Source organism: Hirundo rustica, chromosome 2 (genome assembly GCF_015227805.2).
Source record: "Hirundo rustica isolate bHirRus1 chromosome 2, bHirRus1.pri.v3, whole genome shotgun sequence".
Taxonomy (NCBI): Eukaryota; Metazoa; Chordata; class Aves; order Passeriformes; family Hirundinidae; genus Hirundo; species Hirundo rustica.
Window position 1 is genome coordinate 102,346,631 of NC_053451.1, and position 21,398 is coordinate 102,368,028.

The 21,398-nt window shown below is 36.8% G+C and overlaps 1 protein-coding gene across 1 annotated transcript in view; it reads right to left on the reverse strand.

The window, feature by feature from the left end:
- Nucleotides 1–21,398, reverse strand: part of CTPS2 (CTP synthase 2) — a 61,937-nt gene that overhangs the window by 37,390 nt on the left and 3,149 nt on the right. Inside the window, exons 3-13 of the mRNA XM_040056030.2 lie at nt 20,361–20,531; nt 19,978–20,078; nt 17,671–17,787; nt 16,898–16,981; nt 14,289–14,369; nt 12,789–12,940; nt 12,398–12,530; nt 10,269–10,357; nt 9,402–9,496; nt 8,502–8,564; nt 7,838–7,881 (exon numbers count right to left, since the gene is read on the reverse strand). Coding sequence (XP_039911964.1) covers nt 7,838–7,881; nt 8,502–8,564; nt 9,402–9,496; nt 10,269–10,357; nt 12,398–12,530; nt 12,789–12,940; nt 14,289–14,369; nt 16,898–16,981; nt 17,671–17,787; nt 19,978–20,078; nt 20,361–20,531 — 1,130 coding nt within the window. The remainder of the gene's footprint in view (nt 1–7,837; nt 7,882–8,501; nt 8,565–9,401; nt 9,497–10,268; nt 10,358–12,397; nt 12,531–12,788; nt 12,941–14,288; nt 14,370–16,897; nt 16,982–17,670; nt 17,788–19,977; nt 20,079–20,360; nt 20,532–21,398) is intronic.

The window sequence follows — 21,398 nt, forward strand, 5'->3', positions numbered from 1 at the left end:
CTTGGGAAAGTTGATCAATTTTATAGAAGAAAAAAAAAAAAAACAAAACAAAAAAAAAAAAAAAAAAAAAAAAAAAAAAAAAAAAACCAACTTTTTTCAACTAGGTTAAGTATTACTCATTAAATGGTTAATTAAACAATGAAGAGAGTGTCAGATGTATTTCAAATTGTGAGTGTTATTGTCTGGTTTGTTTGCAGTTATTCTTCAATAAAACATCTGAGAAACATGGAACATTTACTCAACGAAAACCTTCTGAAGTATTTTACCCAGTATGCTTTACAGGAGGGCAGCACCAGTGCACTGTCCATTGATGGGCTGAAGAATCTCCTTCAGAATCAATTTGCACAGTACCTGAAGGTAAGTTTCACTCTCATTGTATTCACTGTGCTTCCATGGAATGAACAAGAAAAAGGAAATACAGGCAATGATGTTCAGGGCAGATTACTGTGCCCAAAAGGTTTTACTAAATCCATAATTCTTAAATAAGGTTTGGTTTATAAAACTTCATTTACATTGCAGACATTTGAGCAGAGAGTTAACAACAAAGTCGGATGAAATCAAATGCAAAAAAAAAGTGTAAGGGCTGTTCTGTTCGGTTTTTTTTTTTAAGGCAAGCCAAATTTCACCTGAAATATTGTACCTGGATCTTATAAAATATTTTTCATTTCCATCTAAATAATTAATCTTGAATCTATAAAATATACAGAAAAGAATATATAAACCAAGTAAAACAGTATAACACATCGAAAAGCAAGAAACAACCAAATTCTATCTAGGTTAAATTATCACCATCGCAAAATAAAAGGTGTTTTGCCATTCCAGAATGATGCCAAGTAAAAAAAAGAGAGGCCACCAAGCTAGAGAGAGAAATACCCATTTCCTGTAGCTATGAAAAAAAAAAAAAAATCTATGTTCTGATTTTATATAAATTCTCTGACAAATCTTTCCTGAACTGCATTAGGACTTGATTTAGATTCTTCTGCTAAACAAATCTTAAAATACTGTGTTTTGGATATTCCACAGAAGCAATTTTTGCTAAAGCTCTGAAATAAGTGGCACTCCCGTAGAAAAACACAGTATTTTCAGAACTACAGTAATCCAATTTAGTCATTTCAATTAACAAGAAATGGCTTATTAACAACAGACTCGCCAAAAAATCCTAATAAAACACGAAGGAATTTTTCTTTTCCTTAAAAGCTTAGAAATTGATTGCCAAAAATTAATAGAAATGTGGTGGCAAAATCAGAAATATAATGCTTTTTGTAACACTGAAGACAATTCAGCATCATACCCATTTTCCCAGATATGTGGAAATGGAACTGTTCAGAAAAAGCAATACTGATGTTTTCTCTCTGGGCCTCAGACATTTTCAAGCAACAAGTCTGTTCACAGACATTTATGGCACAATAATAAATCAATATCAAAGTGTAACAGGTTGTTACAAAACATGCAGAGATACATGGTACGAACAAAAGAAAACATTTTATGAATTTAAATTAGAACTCCAAATTTAGTTTATATTATTTAATTAGCCTGATTAGGGTTGTTATCAGAATATTCACTGCATCAGGATGCTACATGCACTCTTACCAGACATGACAAATAAAAGACGCTAATAATCTAAACTAAATTTAATACATTAGCAAGATGTTTTTAACAGTGAATACAGTATTTCTACTAGAGGGAGAAAAGGGAGGGAGAGAGACCCTCAGATGCTGGCCCAAAGCATAGAGAAAGTAGCAACAAGTTTTCAAAACATGCATGCAGGGCCCAATTTAGTATCTAATAAAGGAGTAGGTCGTATGTATATTCATTTTTACTGGTGTTTATGCACTTGCTGCAGCTATTTCACCTGCTCCATTTCCCAGATTCCAAATTTACCCAGAAGACTGAAGTAAGCCATCTGAGTAATACTTCATATTTCTCAAATGGTTATATATATATCTTTGTTAACATTTTTGGCAAGCAACAGCAGACACTGTCCTACTAGTTTAACCAGTCAAAGCAGTAAATACAACACCACCAGTAACACGTTCAAGTAACAGTGACTGTTATTGACTGCATCATTTCTTGGCAACATTCTTCATAGAAAAATGCTCACAGTGATCTAATGATTTCATTATTTCATTCTCTCTCTCTCTCTTTTTTTTTTTTTTTTTTTTATTCTTGTCCTATAAAAACAGGATCAATTCTCACTTGATAACATAATTAAATCGTTGGACAAAAATAAGGATGGATCTGTCAGCTTTGATGAGTTTATGATGATTGTAAAAAAGTTAACTAGTACAGGACAGTGAGGCATCTGCAAGAATGACTATCACTACTTTGAAGAAGAGCCTGGCATTTGTTTACATTACGGGTACATTTAAACCCACTGATTTGTTATTATTTTAAAGCATATGGAATAAAGATTTAACAGAAAAGAAAGTATGTTTGTGTTGTGTTTCATCCACAGTCACCAGCCACACATTCCAGCTAAAATGCCTTCCATTTAGTTCAGAACTACTGTTTCTATTTCATGCTACATTTGAGGTGTTATTTAACAAATCCTGCTTTACCTGGGCTATTATATGGACCTCTTGAGAAATTCAAATCCCACATTTTGTGTGCTTTTAAAACATACAAAAAGAAAGGTGTAGCATTCCATTTGAGGAGTGTTTCCTAGAGTATACTATCCAATACTCCTCACAGTTCAGTTTCATCATTCAAAAAAGATGACACTACATAAAACAAGCAGTTCCAATTTTTAGAAAATGAAGTACTTATTTTCAATAACAATGTAACAATGCCAAGTATGGTAACTGCAACATGACATGCTCATTTTAAATTATATTTACGGAAGTATTTTGAAGACAAGTAATCAGTGGATTAGGCACTAATCCTACTAGAGAACTTGGAATTTTGGACTGAATTTTAACACCAGCATCATCCATTATCTTGATAAATCACTTAGATTGCAGAGTTACTGAAGGACTTAAAGACTCAGCTTAAATGCAAAGCCTGTGAAGTGCATTCAAGATCCCATACTACTGCGGTTCCTATCCCTCAATTTCCCCTCTATGAAATGAAGAATAAAGTACTCCACACCAGTGATGCAGGAATAGAAGCCTTTAAAAAATATGACGTTTAAACATTATATGACTTTCCTAACATGCTCCCAGGCCATTCTTTCACAAAACCCCTTTAGTTGTTGAAATGTGTTATTTCTTAGAAAAAAAGAAAATCATAAGTATTACTTTTTCTCCCGGTTTACAAAAACATTCTCAATTAACAATATGCTTTGATTTAGAAAGTAAATACACTACACGCAAATTATGCTAACTAAGCTGCACTAGCAACTTTACACACACACCTAAGTACAGTCACAGATTTTTAGGACAAGTTTTTGCATGTGTGAGACATATATTACTTTTCATCTCTTAGACAACTTTAAAATTTTGGAATTCAATCAGGTTACTGACATCCTAAATAGGAAACATGGGCACCAGGAACCAACATGTTTTAAGAGTGTCACCTACTGGCAAAACGCACTTCTGCACAATTTCTTGAGTATATAGAAAATGCAGTTATTTTACCCAGTACAGTAAGTTCAGGCTTATGATCCTATAGAAGGCGTAATTGTTCATGAAGAACAATGATCACAATTAAAATTAACTTTTTTAAATCAAAGGGAAAAAAAGGAAAATTATGTCCAGAAAGTCTTTTTCTTTTTCCGGAACAGTATTAGATGCAGTTGCAATAAAACTGACAAATAACATAATTAAAAGGATCATAAAAAAAAAAAAAAATCTAATAGTAGAAGAAGATGAGGAGAATGGAAAAAAACAAATAACTCTTCATCCATCCAGTGAATCCAGTTTGTTGAGACCATAGTTTCCCTTTAAAGGAGTTATTTTTAAAATTACCATTTGCATGAGAAAAGTCATACCAAGCTCTACACTCAAGCAAATGTGCTACCTTTCTGAACAGTCATCCTCCTGCAAATATCAAAAAAGTTACCTGTCATTATTTTTCAAAAAGGCTAGGAAGTAAAGCAGAAAGCTTAAAAGTATATAATGGGGGCATCACCTGCAAATAATCAACCAAGATGAGACTGAGAATTTGGGCTGTGCTCAGAGCTCATGCACCTCCCTCATCTTCCCTACTGAACTAGGGCAGTGCTCCAAGCTTGGGGGAGAGGGGTTGGAAAGCTGCCCTGGAAAAGGGCATTGAGGTGCTGGAGTTTGTCCAGAAAACAGCAACAGACAGGATGAAGGGTCTGGAGCACAAGTCTGACGTGGAGCAGCTGAGGAAGCTGGGGTTTAGCATGGAGAAAAGGCGGCCCAGGGGTCACCCTGTCAATCTCTACAGCTGCCTAAGAGGAGGCTGTAGCCAGATGGGGATCAGGCTATTCTCCCAGGCAGCCAGCGACAGGATGAGAGGAAATGGCCTCATGAGTGCCATGAGAGGTTCAGGTTGGAAACCAGGACTAATTTCTTCTTTGGAAAGGTTCTTAAGCATTGGAATGGGCTGCCCAGGGACGTGGTAAGGTCATCATCTCTGGAGATGTTCAACAAATGTATATGGTACTTAGGGCCATGGTCCAGTTGACAAGGTGGTACTTGGTTTAAGGTTGGACTTGATGATTTTGGAGGCATTTTCCAACCTAAGTTGTTGTCATGCATTAATTGGGTTTATATTGTGTTTCATTGGATTTGTAATCTGTATCACGCGGTTTGTCCTTGCTCAGCTGTAACCCAACTCTGTTCCACTCCCACTTTATCCCTGATTGGGCAGTGGCTTGTCCCTGCCTCTGGGCCCTGCCCCCTGGGAAAAAAGCCCCAGCACGGGCAGGGCCTAGGGCTCTCTGGCACCGGTGAGCCACCGGGAAAGAGCTCCAGCCAAGCAAGGCAGGACTCAAGAATAAAGCAATATTTTCCCTCCCGGACAAAGAGCAGGCTCTTTCCTTTTGCCATCAGCAGTCGTCTGGTCTTGCAAAGGAACACAGTACTAAGTGATTCTGTGATTTTGTGTAATACTGAGTTACATGATGTTGGGGATTAGATTTGTCTGGTTTTTTACTTATAGTATTTTTTTCCCTGTAAGTTGCCAAGAGATTAACTACTGGGTACGTATGGGTGCTTGACCAAAACAAAGAGGTGGCCAAAAGTCGGGAGGGGGAAGATCACAAGAGTTTTTAGGGCAGGTAAAGGACGGGGCAGGAGGCAGCTTCGTTCTCTTGCTCTCGGCATCGGGGAGAGGACAGCCAGGCTGCTGCTTGCTGCGAGCAGAGTTCACTGTCACCAAGTCCGGTCCTGGGAAACCTACCATCATCTGCTCGTGTGCCGGGAATTCTGAGCTCCTCCGCCTGCCCTGCCGCGGTGGCTTCTCCGGCACTGCCCTTCTTGCTGCGCTGTGGCCCCGCACTGCCCTGCCTGCCTGCCGGAACATCCCCCTGACAGGAGCTTCAGATTGATCTCATCCACCAGCCTGGGATTTTCCACTGCTCCAGCTTGGTGCTCCCAGAGTCCTGCAGGGGCACCGAGACCCAACTGGCCCGGGTTTGGTGAAGCAAAGCCCTCGAGGTTCCTGGTTCTGTTTTGTTATTAATGCTGTAGTTGTTTGTTTTGCTTTGTTATACATTTTAGTAAAGAACTGTTATTCCTATTCCCATATCTTTGCCAAAGCCCCTAATTGCAAAATTATAATAATTTGGAGGGAGGGGGTTTACATTCTCCATTCCAAAGGAAGCTCCAGCTTTCCCTGGCGGACACCTGTCTTTCTAAACCAAGACACATGAGTACTTGATAATTGTAACTTTTATTTGCAGCAAAAAGGTTCAAATTTCCATAGATGCAGAGAACAAAGAGGAACACGAAAGACCAAAATATTTTTAAAGTTCTTTAGATGAAACTATCAAACTGCAGTAGCACAGTTCTGAGTACCTGAATGCTTAGCAACTGAAGAAGTGATATAAGTCACTGTATATTTTATGATGCCCCCCAGTTCCCCTGCCAAAATACGTGTCAAGTTTTGTCTCTTTTTAAAAAATAAAAGGAAATGTAACTACTGCCTCACTAGTACCTTTATTCTCAGTCTTCATTTTTCGAAGGAAGGGAAACCAAAAGAGAAGTACACTGCTTCAGTCCTAAGTTAGCACAGAGTGGCATCACAAGATATCATCAGTGCTGATACACTCCAATTAACTTTCTTAGATAATAAAACATCTACATCAGTTCAATAGTTCAAAAGCTCTGCTTCTCTTCCAATTGTTTTTATTGATTATATAGAATATCTAAACAGCTTTCAGCACAAGAGGGACTTTGCTAAGGCAGATTATTTAGCAGCTGTAATTATTGGTAGTGCAAATCTCCCACTTGGAATGATTTACACCTGTTTCTTATCCAGAACTCAGGTGTCAAAAATCAGATTAAGATGCTGAAATATGACTGTCAGTAACCAATTTCAGAACCTTAATGCAGCTCAGAAAAACAGAATATCTATTACACATACTGCAATGATAACACTTCCATTGTAAACAATGTATTAATCTTCTATGACACATACATTCACTCCATTATTTTCTTAACTTTATGTCCACATAATTTTCTCTTCAAGATATCCATCTTACTTGCCCTTGAATCTAAACTACAAATCACCTGGCTAAATACCATTAAAAAAACTGGCACTCAAAAAGCTCTAGAAATAAGGATGCCCCAGAATCAGTCCTCTGTGCTCTACCTTCTTACAACATCTTCCACATTTTACGACATATTGCTACTATGAAATTGACCCCTGCAGTGAAAGAGTACATCTTTGCACACAGTCAAGGAGAAAGGAAGAGACCTCTAACTATGGCAAGGCCACAAATTTGATGCCAACAGCAAAGTTTACCTTCACTCACCCAAGGACTTCTCCAAACACCACCAAGTTCTAGCAGCAAGTCTCACCCTGAAACTCTGAAGGTCTTTAATTTACCTCTAAAAGCTCAGACTAGATTATCCTTCCTATGCAAACAAGCAACTTTGACAAACTGAGCAAATGCTCTAAAACCCCTCTTATTTGCACATTTCAGACAAAGTAGACATGAAAGAAGTATGTCTTACTTGTAAATCTCAACAAAATTCTTTTGAAGGAAATTCACACAGAAACACTAGGTCAGTGTGAGCACCCCACCCGATTTATCACTAGAGCAAATGTTTACATCACACACCAAGACACTGCTTTATTTCTCATACTTATTTCTGTTCTTTTTCATTTTCTTAAAAACCCTTTCCCTGACCATTTTAAGTTTTACTACATTAATAATGTGATGAAATCCACTCTAAAATCCTGTCATCAGCTATGATGCAGAGAGCCCTGCCATATCTGGATCATTGACATTTTTGTCAAAAGGAGGACCATAAGACGCATGGGGAGAAGGAGTGTGGTGGTTATTTATACTATATATAAATAGGAAATATAAGAATTTTTCAACACATTTCCAGTTAAACCTTATCTTGTCATATAAATTTTTATTTTGGCAATAGTTTGTGCTACACCTTTCAGCTCCCTTTTATATTTTATTCCCTTGTAAAGCCAACTTCATTATTGTCTACTCCCAGCATGAGTTTACACACAAGGAAACTATTAGAAAAATTACAAAAATAAAGATAAGGCAATTCACAGAAGCAAACAGGCAACGGCAAAAAAACTATCAAGAGAAAATACCTTTTTAAACAATACTGAGCAAGAACAGCAGATACCACCTCATGTCCTACCACATAAAAACATAGATTTTAACTAACACAGAGCTAACTCCCTTTTTAACAAAGATGTATGTTCACAAAACACATGCAGGGAAAAAAACAGTACTTACAACTGGGTTTTTTGTGTCTGGGTCAAATTCTGTAGAATTTGCATCTGCAACAGAAGTTCAAAGTAAACACCGTACATTTGCTCTACATGCACTACAAACTCATAACAGCTCTGTGGCATTTCAGGGTTTGTCTACATTTATCTTACAATCTCACGTGTTGAAACGCATCTCGCACCGCTTTTGAAGCAATCATAAGGAAGCATGTGACCTCAGACACGTAAGTTCCCTTTCCTGCTTTCCAAAACACTTTCCTCTCAGTTCTTAGCATTAGAAATTCATTGATAAATTAAATCTCTTCATACTACTACTCCAGTGGCTCTTGTTTGGACACTGGCTAATGAAGTCAAGTGAGAAGCAATTCTCTGTTTTTACTTTTCACCACCAGCAAACTTCAGAAAGAGACTACAGAGATGAACTCTAAGCACAATTTCTTCTACACTCTTCAGATCAAAAACCAGGTTTCAAACAATCTGCATAACAGAGAGTTTTTATGCCCTTGCACAGAGAGGTAGCACAAGGTACTTAGCTGAAAATGATCTTGCTGCAAGAGCTGAGCATCTAACAATCACAGGATCTGTAAACAGTTCTAATAATAGACATACATTTCACATACAGAATAAAAATGCCTCTAAACAAATCATATTCACACCAGCAGACTGCTCACCTTCCCAATTCAAACAGTTCCTTGCAAATTCCACAACTGCTAACTGCATTCCCAGGCAAACTCCTAGAACAGAAAACAAAAACTCCAGAATTTCCAGGACAAAGAGTAGGACTAAGTACTTGCTGTTCTGTCTTACACGTGACTGCTTTGAAATCTTGGTATTCATTGCATATACACAGACTTACAAAAAGCTAAACCAAAAGCGGCTGCTCAGTGTGAAACTCACACTTCAAACTTGGCACACTATAAATACATGTGACACAATTATGTGCTTTAAGCCCTTTTAAAGATATTTTATTCCTCTCATCTCTTTTACCAATGATTACTGCAAAGACAAACAGAAGCTGAAAGCCTGGGTATATCCAGATTCAAACTTTGCTTTGGCAACTACTCAGACACTTTAAAAAAAAAAAAAGTAAGAAATGCGGAGTAGGAAGCAAAGCCTCAGAGGCACTTACAAAAACAGCACTTAGCTTATAGGCCAGATGATGTCTTTGCACTTTACCGTAATAACATATACCAGTAAATAAAAAAAAAAAATAAATTTAATATAGCAGAAGTGGTCCAAAGACACCTATGTTTTCTGTACACTGTTTAAGAAAGAGAATTATACTGATATAATTACAATGAGAAGAAAAGACTCTCCATTTTTTACAAGCAAATCAAACCATTGCAGAAGGGATTGTGTTTTTTTCCTTCCTCATACATCATATGTGGTACAGGACTATGCTCCTGGGTATTCTTTACATGGCAGATTGTCACAATATCACACATACTTCCCTAAGACAAGATCCTTTCCTAATGTGGGGGTTTGGGGTTTTGGGTTTTTTTTTTTAATCAAATAAATTATCTTTCTATACATCTCCTAAACACGGTAATTTCTCACTTTAATAATCTTACCAAGAAAAGGTTTTTTCTTTGTTCTTGCCCAGGAGATGGCTTGGAGTTTGCCTTCTGTTCCCCTAATTCCAAAACCTCCTGGGACCAGAATGCCACTGTAATGACAACCATATATAAAAGAATTAACATGTAGAATCAAGCCAGCAGAGGAATTCACACAACTTGAAGACTCTTGAGGTTACAACTAAGCTAGTACAACTCATGAAAGGCATGTTTTATATGACCATTCAGAATACAAAGAAACTCTAAATTTGGAGATCTGTTTCATCTACCCACCCCAATTCTCGGCTGACCAATATCACACTTCACAGTGAAATTCCCACTGCTTAGACAGTATCTTGTTCACATAAACTAACTATATATTCACTACTTAAAATCCTAACAACCTAAGTTTAGATCTTCTAATACCGAAAAAACTAAATGCATCTACACAAGAGACAACATCCCTTTAAAAATACAAATTGAAATCCTAGCAATCATTCTTAACAGAGACATTTGCAGTGTGCATTTATGAGCACCTATCACTATGCTCCATGTTGACAAAAAAAAAACTTTGACAACTGATCTGCACTGTAAAGAAAGTCCAGATATCCAAAAAAGCAAAACAGCAACAAAAAAAAAAAAAAATCAAAACCCTAAACCAACAACCAAAAACCTGCAATTTGTCTAAAGAGATTAAGCAGACTTTGAGAATATACACTGATACTTCAATTTGCTGAAGCTTTTCCCCACCCATGCAATTTATCCTTTCACATAACAGAAATATGAATGCATAGAGAAATTATTTGATTTATTGAAGCATTTTTCATCGCATGAAATAAATATCATGGTCTGCATTTGGGACACAGAATGCCCAATGTCACTTACTCTGCTTTGCACAGTTTGTGCCATGCCTGGTGATATTTCACTGAGTTCTCTGCTTCTGTAGAACGTTCAAGTTCTGTTGAATCTATGTACTAATAAAGAAAAATATGCAATGAAATAGTCTCTTCTTCCACAGAAAGAGCAACAGACAGTATATAATCAAGCATTAAGAGAAAATATTAAGAGTTTCAAGTGAATTTGCCAATAAACCTGTAACAACTTCAGTGAAGAACTCCCAGTATTTGCTTTTAAGACCGAGTGTTTGCTCCAGTTGCAGAAATCTGTGGCCTTTTCTTTGCACATAGCTCAGGAGCTGCCTACAGCCCTGTTTGGCACCCTCCAGGTAAGCAGACTAACTAGAATGCATTGTAACTCTGAATCCAGGTTGCCTTCCTATGGCAACCAGGGCCAGCCAAGGAGTGGTGCTGACCTTATCCTGTCACCCCAATAGGATGTGGCCAGGATCTCTATCTTCCTGGGTTTTGGGTGCCACAGCTTGTCCAATCTTATTATAAGTCTGGAAAAATCTGCATGGTCTGTGAGAAAGGTGCTCCTTGGGACTCAGGTAGAAAGGGAGAAAAACTCATTATCTATGACCTACTAGAAATACTGCATTAGAATCTCTAGTGTCATTAAAAAGCACAACTGCTGATGCATCACTAGAGTGAAGTGAGGGGACAACATACTGCACTGGGGACACAAAAGATCTGAGTTTGATTCTGGGTTTTGTCAGTCTTTTTCTCAGATTAACATAATTAACCACATTCTGATGTAGAGTTCATCCTCCATAAAAATAAGATCATCTGAAATGGCAGAACTCACCTTTGTACAGAGAAAGGCAACTGACAAGGACAAGACTGCTTTCTAGAAAAATGTTTTCTACTTTTTCCACATTCCAGAAGGCATCAAAAATACAACAGAAAAATTACTACTTTTGAATGCTGCTACTCCATACTAGAAGAATACTACACAATCAACTACAAAGACACTATGATACTGCAAGGTTGGAAAGAGAAACTATTGACAGTTGGAGTTAATTGTATTTTCCTTGCAAAACATATTGAGAAGGAACATTTATCAGTTAAAGAAGCACCAACATTTCATCATTCAGATTAAGCAGTTCCTTCAGAGCATGGGATTCTACTGAGAGCCTTTGGGCATAAACACTAAAAGGAGGTTTGGACATGAAGTGGATACAGTGGGAGCTGTGTCTGTTAACATTTCAACACTGCACTTGAACTCAGGAACCATCAGTTTTCATGCTTGTTAATGCAGAAGCCCCACCAAAATTAAGACCAGCTGCACATGAAGCTTGCTGTGCATTTGCAGACAGGGCACCTTTCACTTTTTTTGCTAAAAGCAAAGGTATTTTTCATATCATAAAAATTTCCCACTCTGCAGCTGTTAGTGGGAAACACTACAGTGACACAATCACATAGGTCAGAAAGGACATGGGGAAGCCTCAAGCCTCAGTCCCTGCTCAAAGCAAGTCAAAATAGAGCAGGCTGCTTCAGATCATTACCAGAGAGGATCCAAATATCTCCAGGGATCGGTTCTGGCTGTTCCCACTTTCTTGTTTCTTCATGCACACAGAAACAATTTCTTAGAGTATTAGCTAATAATCTTCCCAGGGAACAAAAAAAGGCTGACCACCTGCCATTTCCCCAAACCCTAATTTTTGCCTTTTCTTTTGTTTTTTAAGACTGGTACATTTGTCTTTTTCTAGTCATATAATAATTAGGTTGGAAAGGATCTCTAAGATCATAGAATCCAACTGTTAACCCAGGACTCCCAAGTTCACCATAAAACTATGTGTCATGAAAACAAGTGAAAAACTAACTATGATAGTAAATATAAATTTGCAGATAAAGTCTGCTTTTTCATCAGATCCAGTTTTGGGTAACTCTAGTGCTCCTTTCAGGTAAGTTTAGTTCCAAATAAAATAATTAAATCTGTAAACAATTATTTTTAAAAATGAGATGTTTGGCCAGTCTGTATTTATCTGCATGATTCATTGTCTAATTTTCACATGAATTAAAACTGTCTCATGATGGGAACTAGCAGGTTACCACAGAATGATACAATAGCAGAATCAAAGTATTCCTGAAAGCAAAAGCCAGAAATATCCTCACCATTAAATCCAGTTTGTAATTAATTGCCAGGGCAGAGTGTTCCAGAGCTTTGAAAACAGACGCATAGCAGTCACTTAGTTTTGTGTACTTGCCGACGAGAGCTATGGAACACACCTTCAGCAACCTTTCGTATCTGACAAAAACAAGTTCTTCAGTTACTACACCAAATTTCACGAAAAGAAAAAAACAAAACATTTTAACAGTGTTTGCTTTTTCTTTAACTACACCAAATATCTCCTAAAATTTCCAAACTGCCAATGGTTTTAAACCCAGATCATTCACAGGTATCAATCAACACCACACCCAGTCAGTCCAGTTTGGTGACTTCACAGCAGTTAAAACCTAACTTGAATTACAGCACTTCTAGAGAAAGCAGCAGGACATAGAATACCTGCAAGCCATTTTCTTCCACTTCATTAGAAGATCACTTGGCTGGTCATCAATAGGTAAATTTAGCCTCTGTTTAAAATACTTAATGATGCCTTGCTCCTCCAATAGGATTGGTACTCGGTAAGTAGAAGAAACATCATGAATAAATATTACCTAACAAAAAAAGGTAGAACATACAAAACTTATGTAATTTTTTCCTAGGAAACATTCATTCTGCTTTTGGATACTACATGCATTTCTTATTCTCAAACATTCTGGTTTTAAATACCTTCCTTTTGAATGAGCAGGACAGCACAGCTAATATTTAAGGTTCCATTAAATCTACAAGAAAAAAGTTACTCAAAAAGTAAAAATGTGTTTTACTTCTCCTAAACATCATCATACAGGCTTGTCAAGCTTATCATTGCATCAATTTTAATGCAAACATCCAGCCTCACAAGCCTCTTGCTTGCTAGCACTTCCTTCCTCCCCTTTCACAAACTTGAAGACTACTAACCATGAAAGCAAGAAAACAATTTTAACCGTAACAAAACAGACCCAATTTGATTATGACAAAGTCTCCTAGAAGTATTTTGTTAATGAACTAGGCTATGTAATTATTGAGTACAGTCCATTTAAGGACCTTTTTGTTAAGAATACATTTATAAACTGCATCCAAGCTGCCAGCAATGAAGCTGATTGTGCTTGGTTTACCTGAGATTACAGAGCTCAGAATCCTGAGCCCAAGTGATCTCTCCACTGAAGACATGAACTGTAAAGGACACTCTCTTTGATATCCTTGAGCTGTGTCTGTTCATCACAAACTTTGGACATGTACATGCTGCCCCATGCCTCCCTATGTGCCCATTCAATCTGAAATGCCACACAACCACTTGCATCCCTTGTACCTTCAGCATTACCCCGTACATTGAAAAGTAAAATGCTCTCACTTGCAAAAATATTAAAGAGCAGACGACTAATCAAAATAATATTTGAATAGCAATTAATTGCAAACTATTAAGGGAAAAAAACACATGAATTATAGAATATATAACTACACAGTAGATGCATGTTTAAGGACATAAATAGCCTATTACATTTTATCACAGTAAGAGTGTTCATGTGGCTGACTATCTGTGGATATAAGCAAATTATCTACCTTTAACCACACTTTGTTAATCCATTATTATAATCACCTGAGATGATGTATGGGCAACAAATACATAATAATGAATAACGAATAAAACCAGCCATAGTTGTGAAAATTGTAGCTTCATGCTATGTATAACAACTAACCATGCACTCAAAATCTATTTTTATTAGCTTTTACATAACATACATTTAAATTATTAACTGTTTGACATAAAACTTAACATACATACTCCCGATATTTTGAAAATGCTATAGCATGTATAACAGCAAGATAAAAAATTATAAAAACAATTACATATGAATGAAGTAGTCAGAAGCTGAAAACAGAAATATTTGTATACTTTCCCACATGTAATATTGAAGTACAGACCTGCTCAGGCTCCACGTGACAAAACATGGAAATCTTCTCCTTCACAGCCATTTCTATAGGTTTTGCGCTTCTGCAGACAATCTGTCATAACAGAGGGAAAAACTTCAAATATTTACTACACAAACCAATAGAAGATCCTCAATATTCCATAGAGTAATTCATCTCCTTTGGAAGCAGAGCACAAACAAATGTACCTTTTTTAACTCTTTCCCCTCTTTTGGAGTTCTACTAAATATCATAGCTCACAAATACGTATTAGCAAGGAAGAAGTAAATCAATCACCTGCCCATACTGACCAATTTTCATTCATCTTTCATTGGCATTCTCTCTAATATTGCTGCCTCATAGTCTTCTTTCTTGTAGCTATTGTTGTAATACTCTTTGCCTCAAGTCTAGCAGCTCTATGACTATGAATATGATTAATCAAAAAGAATATTGGAATCTTATCAGTAAGGTCAGATTTAAATTAAAAGCAATAATACTTGGCTCACATGCATGAGTATTTCAGTATTTTGGCATCTTTTTAATTTACACATCATGACAAAAAGGAGGCCAAAGAAGAGAAAGCTAATTCATAATTGTATGGAATTTTTACTGGTGATAGTATTTTGCTGATACATTTAAACCCCAGTAATTTTAGAAAATATTGATAATTTTTAACCAACAAAGAAAATAATTATATGCTTTGGTGTTTGTTGGAAGAGGTCTTTTTTCACATTATGTAACTCCAGGCAACTAGATCGAAATGCAGAATGGCTCTAGTAAAGTGCCTACTGATTACTCCATCTACTCCCTTAAATTACTTTGAAACCTGAAACCTACTTCGCCCATCTTCCTAGCAAATGCAGCTACTTTATTTATCAAGATTTTTTGCTCAGAAACTTGTAGCTGCCCTTTGATCACCTTGCTAATGCAGCTTAGCTACACTGATACTGATGGAGTCTAATTAACTTACCCTACTGTAGTGGTTTCTTTACTTACACCTACCCTTCGAAGTAATTCTAAAAACATTAAAAAATGCCAAGTATAAAGGAAAATTAGTGCACTTTTAAATCAAAATGTAATCAGGAAACAATTTGTACGGTCTATTCACTTAAGCACAGTTCATGTGTGTAATTTGGTACGGTTTGGAGCTGAAGGCACATTCATAAACCTTGATAGTATCAGCACATGAGTAAACCCACTTTGAAATCTACTGCCTGTCTTGTGGAAACAAATTCAAAGTTAATGCAGACATAGAAATCAAAAACACCAGAATCAGCACGAAAATAACAAAACTACAATAAAAACGGCAGAGATGCACCGCAAAGGAACGTAACACACACAAGATGACAAACACACACAATCCAACAGGGCAGCTCTGACAAGTGCACACTCAAAGTGCTGCATCAGAGTACAGGATCTCTGCAGCCACAGCCTGGTGATTTGGCACTCAGAACGCCCAGGGGAGAGGAGAGGTTCGGGCACACAGAGCTGGGCAGCTGCCCCAGGGATGGCCAGGAGCAGGCAGGGAGGCAGCAGGGATTCAGAACAGGACGAGCCGGGCTCAGCTCGGGCAGCGTGGCAGCACAGCTCATGGAGGAAGCTTTCCTGGCTGCTGCTGTAGGAGCTGCCCCATGTGCTGCCCTGGCCAAGGCAGCCACCATTTAAATACCGTCCTGAAGCAGCGCTCAAGGAACTTTCTAAAGGCACCAAGAGGCCCTGAGTGAGATCTGTCCCTGCTGCAGGTGTCAACTGCAGCAGTCAAAACCAAAAATGGTACTGTGCTCCTGGCAGTCCCAGAACTGCCCCCGGCAAGAACCCAAGATGCAAGACAGTGACTGTGTTTGTCTGTTCTCCTTTTATTACACACACCCACTTTTAGCAGGCTTTTTAAAGAAAATTCTTTTTTGGAGGAGGTGGAGGAGAAGTCAGGCCCTGGCAATTGCCTTAAAGGCCTTCAAAAAGCACAGGGAAGTTTCCCTATGCTATCAGCACCTCAAGAGGGATTTTGGAGATTAGGCTCTGAAACTTGGAACACAGTACAGCATTACATTAATAGAAGTCTTTCCTTCCACAAGCTGGTTACAATTACCATGTCACAACCATTTGACACCAATTGGGTTTGTAGTTAAAAACACACTCATTCATAAATTTAAAATGAAAGAGCTCAAAAAAAAAACAGAAAGAAGCACAACACAAAATTTGGTTGTGTGACTATCTTCTTAAGAATAATTTTCCTTTTTTGAGGATATACACATTGCTTCATCTTAATAACACATAAAAAAATTCCAAATGTTACACAAAAGAAACATTCTAGGTCTTCCTACAAAGTGAATTGAGATTTCAATTATTTTTAGCAGTGAAGAATTATTTTTGTAAAAAGATGCATTTAGAAGAACATAGTTACAGACCCAAGATATTGCAAGAAGTTAGTTGAATTAAGCTAGCTTAGAGTGGTTTTGAGTAATTTGATTTCCTGTGGCTTTAATGGAGGTATACAGCACATATTTTGCATTTCTTCTAAAATTCTCATCTCTCCTGAGAGACTATGGCTCATTCTTTGAACACAGGTTATGCAAGGATATTTCTAGATACCTATAAATAAAAATCTGTATTTATTGACTCACCAAATCTGGAGACAAGCCTAGACCCCTCAGTGCTCGAACACTGTTCTGTGTTGGTTTTGTCTTCTGTTCACCAGTAGCATTAGGCTGGAAAGGCACATTTTGAAAGCTCAAATAGCAACTAACATCTATTAACAAAGCAGTAGCTGATTAAAAGAGAAAATTTACTGCAAGTAATAATATTTGCAGGAAATAAACATATCCAAAGAGAGTCATAATATGCCACAAACAGAAATAGAACCACTGTGATTACTTGTATATGAAATACTGTGAAGAAACCACAGGGTTCCAATTCAAGGTCAAGTTTATTTAGTTGTTTTTGTTTTCAGAGAAAATTTCCAAATAATTGGCTCACACAGAAGAAGAATACTCCAAAAGTTGGATTTGGCTAGAAAATGAAGAATGTCCAACACAGCACAAAACCTTCAATGACTGTTCTTGTAATATTCAGATGTAGTAAGTAATTCTGTTCTCAAATACACAGAATTAATCCTAGCAATTGCTGTTCAATCCTCTAATTCACAGGTGTAGCTGGTAATTATCTTTTTTGTCTGTAAAAGGTGAAATCTATCATAATCACAAACCTTTGCTTACCAAAATCTCGCCAGTGAGTTGTGAAGCAAAATTTAGAGCTCAAATGAAAAAATACTTTTAGTCCTGCACAGGGGGTTATAGTGGTCTTGATCTCACTCCACCATGAAAGGGTTAATGAGACAAGTAAACAAATATAAAGCCAATATCAAATAAAATTTAATTTATTAATTCTAATAACTTACCTGTGGTACTAGGCTAACATGGATATTACAGAAGTTCTCTCTTTTTGCTTTGAACTGAAACTGTCTAAATGCTTCAATAAATGGCATTCCTTCAATATCTCCAATGGTTCCACCCAGCTGAAAAGGAAATGGATATGTCAGAGTGGCAGAAAGCAAAAACAAAAGAAAAAAAGTCTCATACATTTCAAGATGTTTTCTGAAACGTTTATCTCAAAAGAAACCCTGGTAATTGAAATTTGCAATGAAACTCTACAAAGTGCTTTCATTTACTCTGCGCAGATTGTTTCTTGTGGAAAACATTAAACAATTCTCCAGTTTTGTTATGTTCACTTTCCACCAAATACGTAAGCTTCCCACGGGAAGATGTGTGGTGCTGCTGAATAATACATGCTTCATGCTGCCTTCAAAGTGGTGAGCCAGTAATCAATAGGTAAGCTAATGTGAAGACTTTTGTATAGAAAAACTCTATTTCCTGTCAGATTAACAAATATTTGAGATTAACTAGAAAGAGACATTTCTCAGTATTATCACGGCTTTCCAACATCAGTAATTGTTTATTACCAAATCAAAATGCAAGACTAAGTCCATGCTGAAATTTATTTATGAAGATAGGAATCAGATGCCTTTCAAAGACACGGTGAGTTATAACAGACTAAGCACTGAATAAAGCAGCTTTGCACACAAGTCTGATTAAACAGTTGTATTTCAGAATGAACTTTTTGTGCCACCACGTGGTTCTGGACAGAATTACATATTTCTGTTCATCCAGTACCAGAAAAATTGCCAACTACATTTGTACATCACACACGTTTAGTCTAACTCCATCAGGATTTTATGACAGAAAAAATGTTACAATTATTTTTAGAGTAATGAAGAAAAATAATTTTATCAAGCTAGAGGTATAAGTTACAAGTAAACAAAACAAACAACAACAAAAAAACCCAACCTGTAGTTAAAGGACTGATATGACCATTACTTATTTTTTTTTTTTTGCAACTTTTGTATATACTTATTCATATTTATTTGACTCTCACTGTGTACATCATAAAAAGATCTACAGCTATATTGTTAAGTATTTCAATCAAGGCAGATTCTTCTGCATAAGAAACACTCAGTAATTCTGCTGATGGGTCACAAAGCTTATGGCACTATTGATTGCAGTGGTCACTTCTGGCATTAAATCTGTTACATCTTCTGTCAAATTCTCAAGTACCATCTTTTTTCATTCTTTTCTGCTGTAATAGTACTACTGGCAATTACTGGCTTTCATCCAGCTGTCTCAATGCCCTCCTAAGGGTGGGTAAAAACTCATTGTAGCCATGGTGCAGAACATCAGCAGGTTAAGTAATTACAAAGTTGCCTTCAAAGATCTTAACATCGGAAAGTGGGGAAACTAACTTGCACATTGTTTAAAGCAAGGACTTTAACCACAGCTGCGCTCTTATCATCTGTGGACATTGTACATATGTTTGCCAGTAGGGCTAGACAGTTACGAAATTCAGATTAGTATGTATGTTAGTTTGCATTGTATGTAACATTTTAATTTTTTTGTATTTTCTTTATTGCATTGTAGGCGAGTTTTTGTTAGTATTTTTCTATGTAATTTTTGTATGTTTTAATTGTTCTTATTTTTTTATGTATTTATCAATAAAATAGACGGTAGCTGGGGCGTAGGGCAGCCACAAGCCAGTTAGGTAGCTGATAGTAGGTAGGGATAGAATTTATTATTTCATAACGCGTCAATTACCACCCGAATTGGACCAATTTACCGGATTTGTCCAAGGTGGACGGGCCACCTTTACTTAACCCGGAAAAGGAGCATATATTATTTATATGTGTTCGAAAAATATATTCCTTTACACATGACCATGAGCAACAAGATGAACATCCAAAGTTCTATGGAAAGCTAGAATTTTAAAGGCTCTCCTACTGACCATAGATTTCAGGTATTACACAAATTCTCTCAATACTATTAACAGTATAAAGTTTCAGTCAAACATCTGGATATTGGAACAGACAGTTCACATTACAGTAACTGCTTTAATTAATTAACGTCTATGTTAATAAACTCTCAAGAAGCTCAATTTCAGCCATATTCTAGAGTGGATTTAGTCAAGTAAATGGAAGCTGCACAGATAAGATCATGTCTATCCCTTTCACAGCAAACCAAAGAATACAGAATGTGTCTTTGAATTTCTGCTCTCCATAAAACCTCAGTCTGACCTTTTTACAGCAAGAAGCAAAGCAAAAACAAACGAGCTCATTGTGTTCACTGTAGATATACAACCTAAAAACTTCCATACTTACCTCAATAACACAGATTTGTGGTTCTTTTTTATCATCATCCACTGGAACTTTTGCCTGATTCATTACCCATTCCTGAACTGCATCGGTAATGTGTGGAACAACTATAAAACAAAACCAAAGAAGGCAAGCACAGTTTACTTTAGGCCTATATACTAATTTTTGCATGAGAAAGGGGTAAAGTGAACAGAAAGCCAAGAAGAAACTACTAGGTCCTTTCTCTAGTTCTCCTTTCCTTGAACCCAGAAGCCAAACATTACAGGAATATGCCCATATCTTTTGGAAGGGAGAAAGGAGTAAGGTGGTGGAACAAGAAGCAGCCTGTTCTAGCTGATCCCTTCTTTTGTGAAGACTGAATGGACTAGTATCCATATTAAAAATATTACCTTGAACGGTTTTTCCCAGATAATCACCATGTCTTTCTTTATTAATGACATGCTGATATATCTTTCCAGTGGTGATATTGTTATCTTTATAGAGATTGATGTCCAAAAATCTTTCATAATTTCCCAAATCTAAGTCAACTTCTCCACCATCATTCAGTACAAAAACTTCGCCTGAAAGGGAAAGTGAAAACAGACAGAAAAACAATAAAATAATCAGAAATTATTAAATACACAGCAAGAATACCACAGACATCTTAAAACAGAAGAAAAAAAAATCAAATCATATATGACAACAACATATCAATAAAGCCCATACTGCAACTCAATCTGCACTGTCATTCTGTATGACTTAATAATCAAGTTATTAGATTTATATCAAATGTCCATTCCTCAGACACATACAATTTTGCAAATAAAATGTAAGCTATATCACCAAAATATTTAAGCAACATAAATATTCAACCAGCATTTCAACTACAGAATAATCCTTCACGGGAAGAAAACAATCTCTAGGAATCATAAATCAGCAACAAATAAAATACTCATTTACTTGCAGGAGAGAAAACTATGCTTTTATAAACATGAATTATTATGCATGTTCTAAGTGTTTCACTATAAACTCTTGTTGTTTGGATCTATTTTAATGACTGAGGCTTAGATCAGGAGTAAAATTATGATGAACAAAATTGCTGCTTCAAATGTGATCACCATTTCTGAGTCAGTTGTTTCATCCAGTATATTTGGTTCACTGTGTCCACTGCAAAGGTTTTATCTGACCCTGAAAAATCCACTTAAAATACCCTTCAGGTTCACACTTTTCTTAGCCCTCTAAGGAGTCTCTAAATTCTGAATCTAGTCAACTTCTGAGAGAACTCAAGTGACTACATCTTGAGGTAAGGCTGGAAAGCTCCTCAGAAAATCTGTAAATATTTTGCCATGACCCAATAAATCAATGGCAAAACAAGTAACTAACAAATCACCCCAGTGTGTACAACAGAGTGGAAGAATTATGCCTGATTCTGTGAGCCACTTAATACA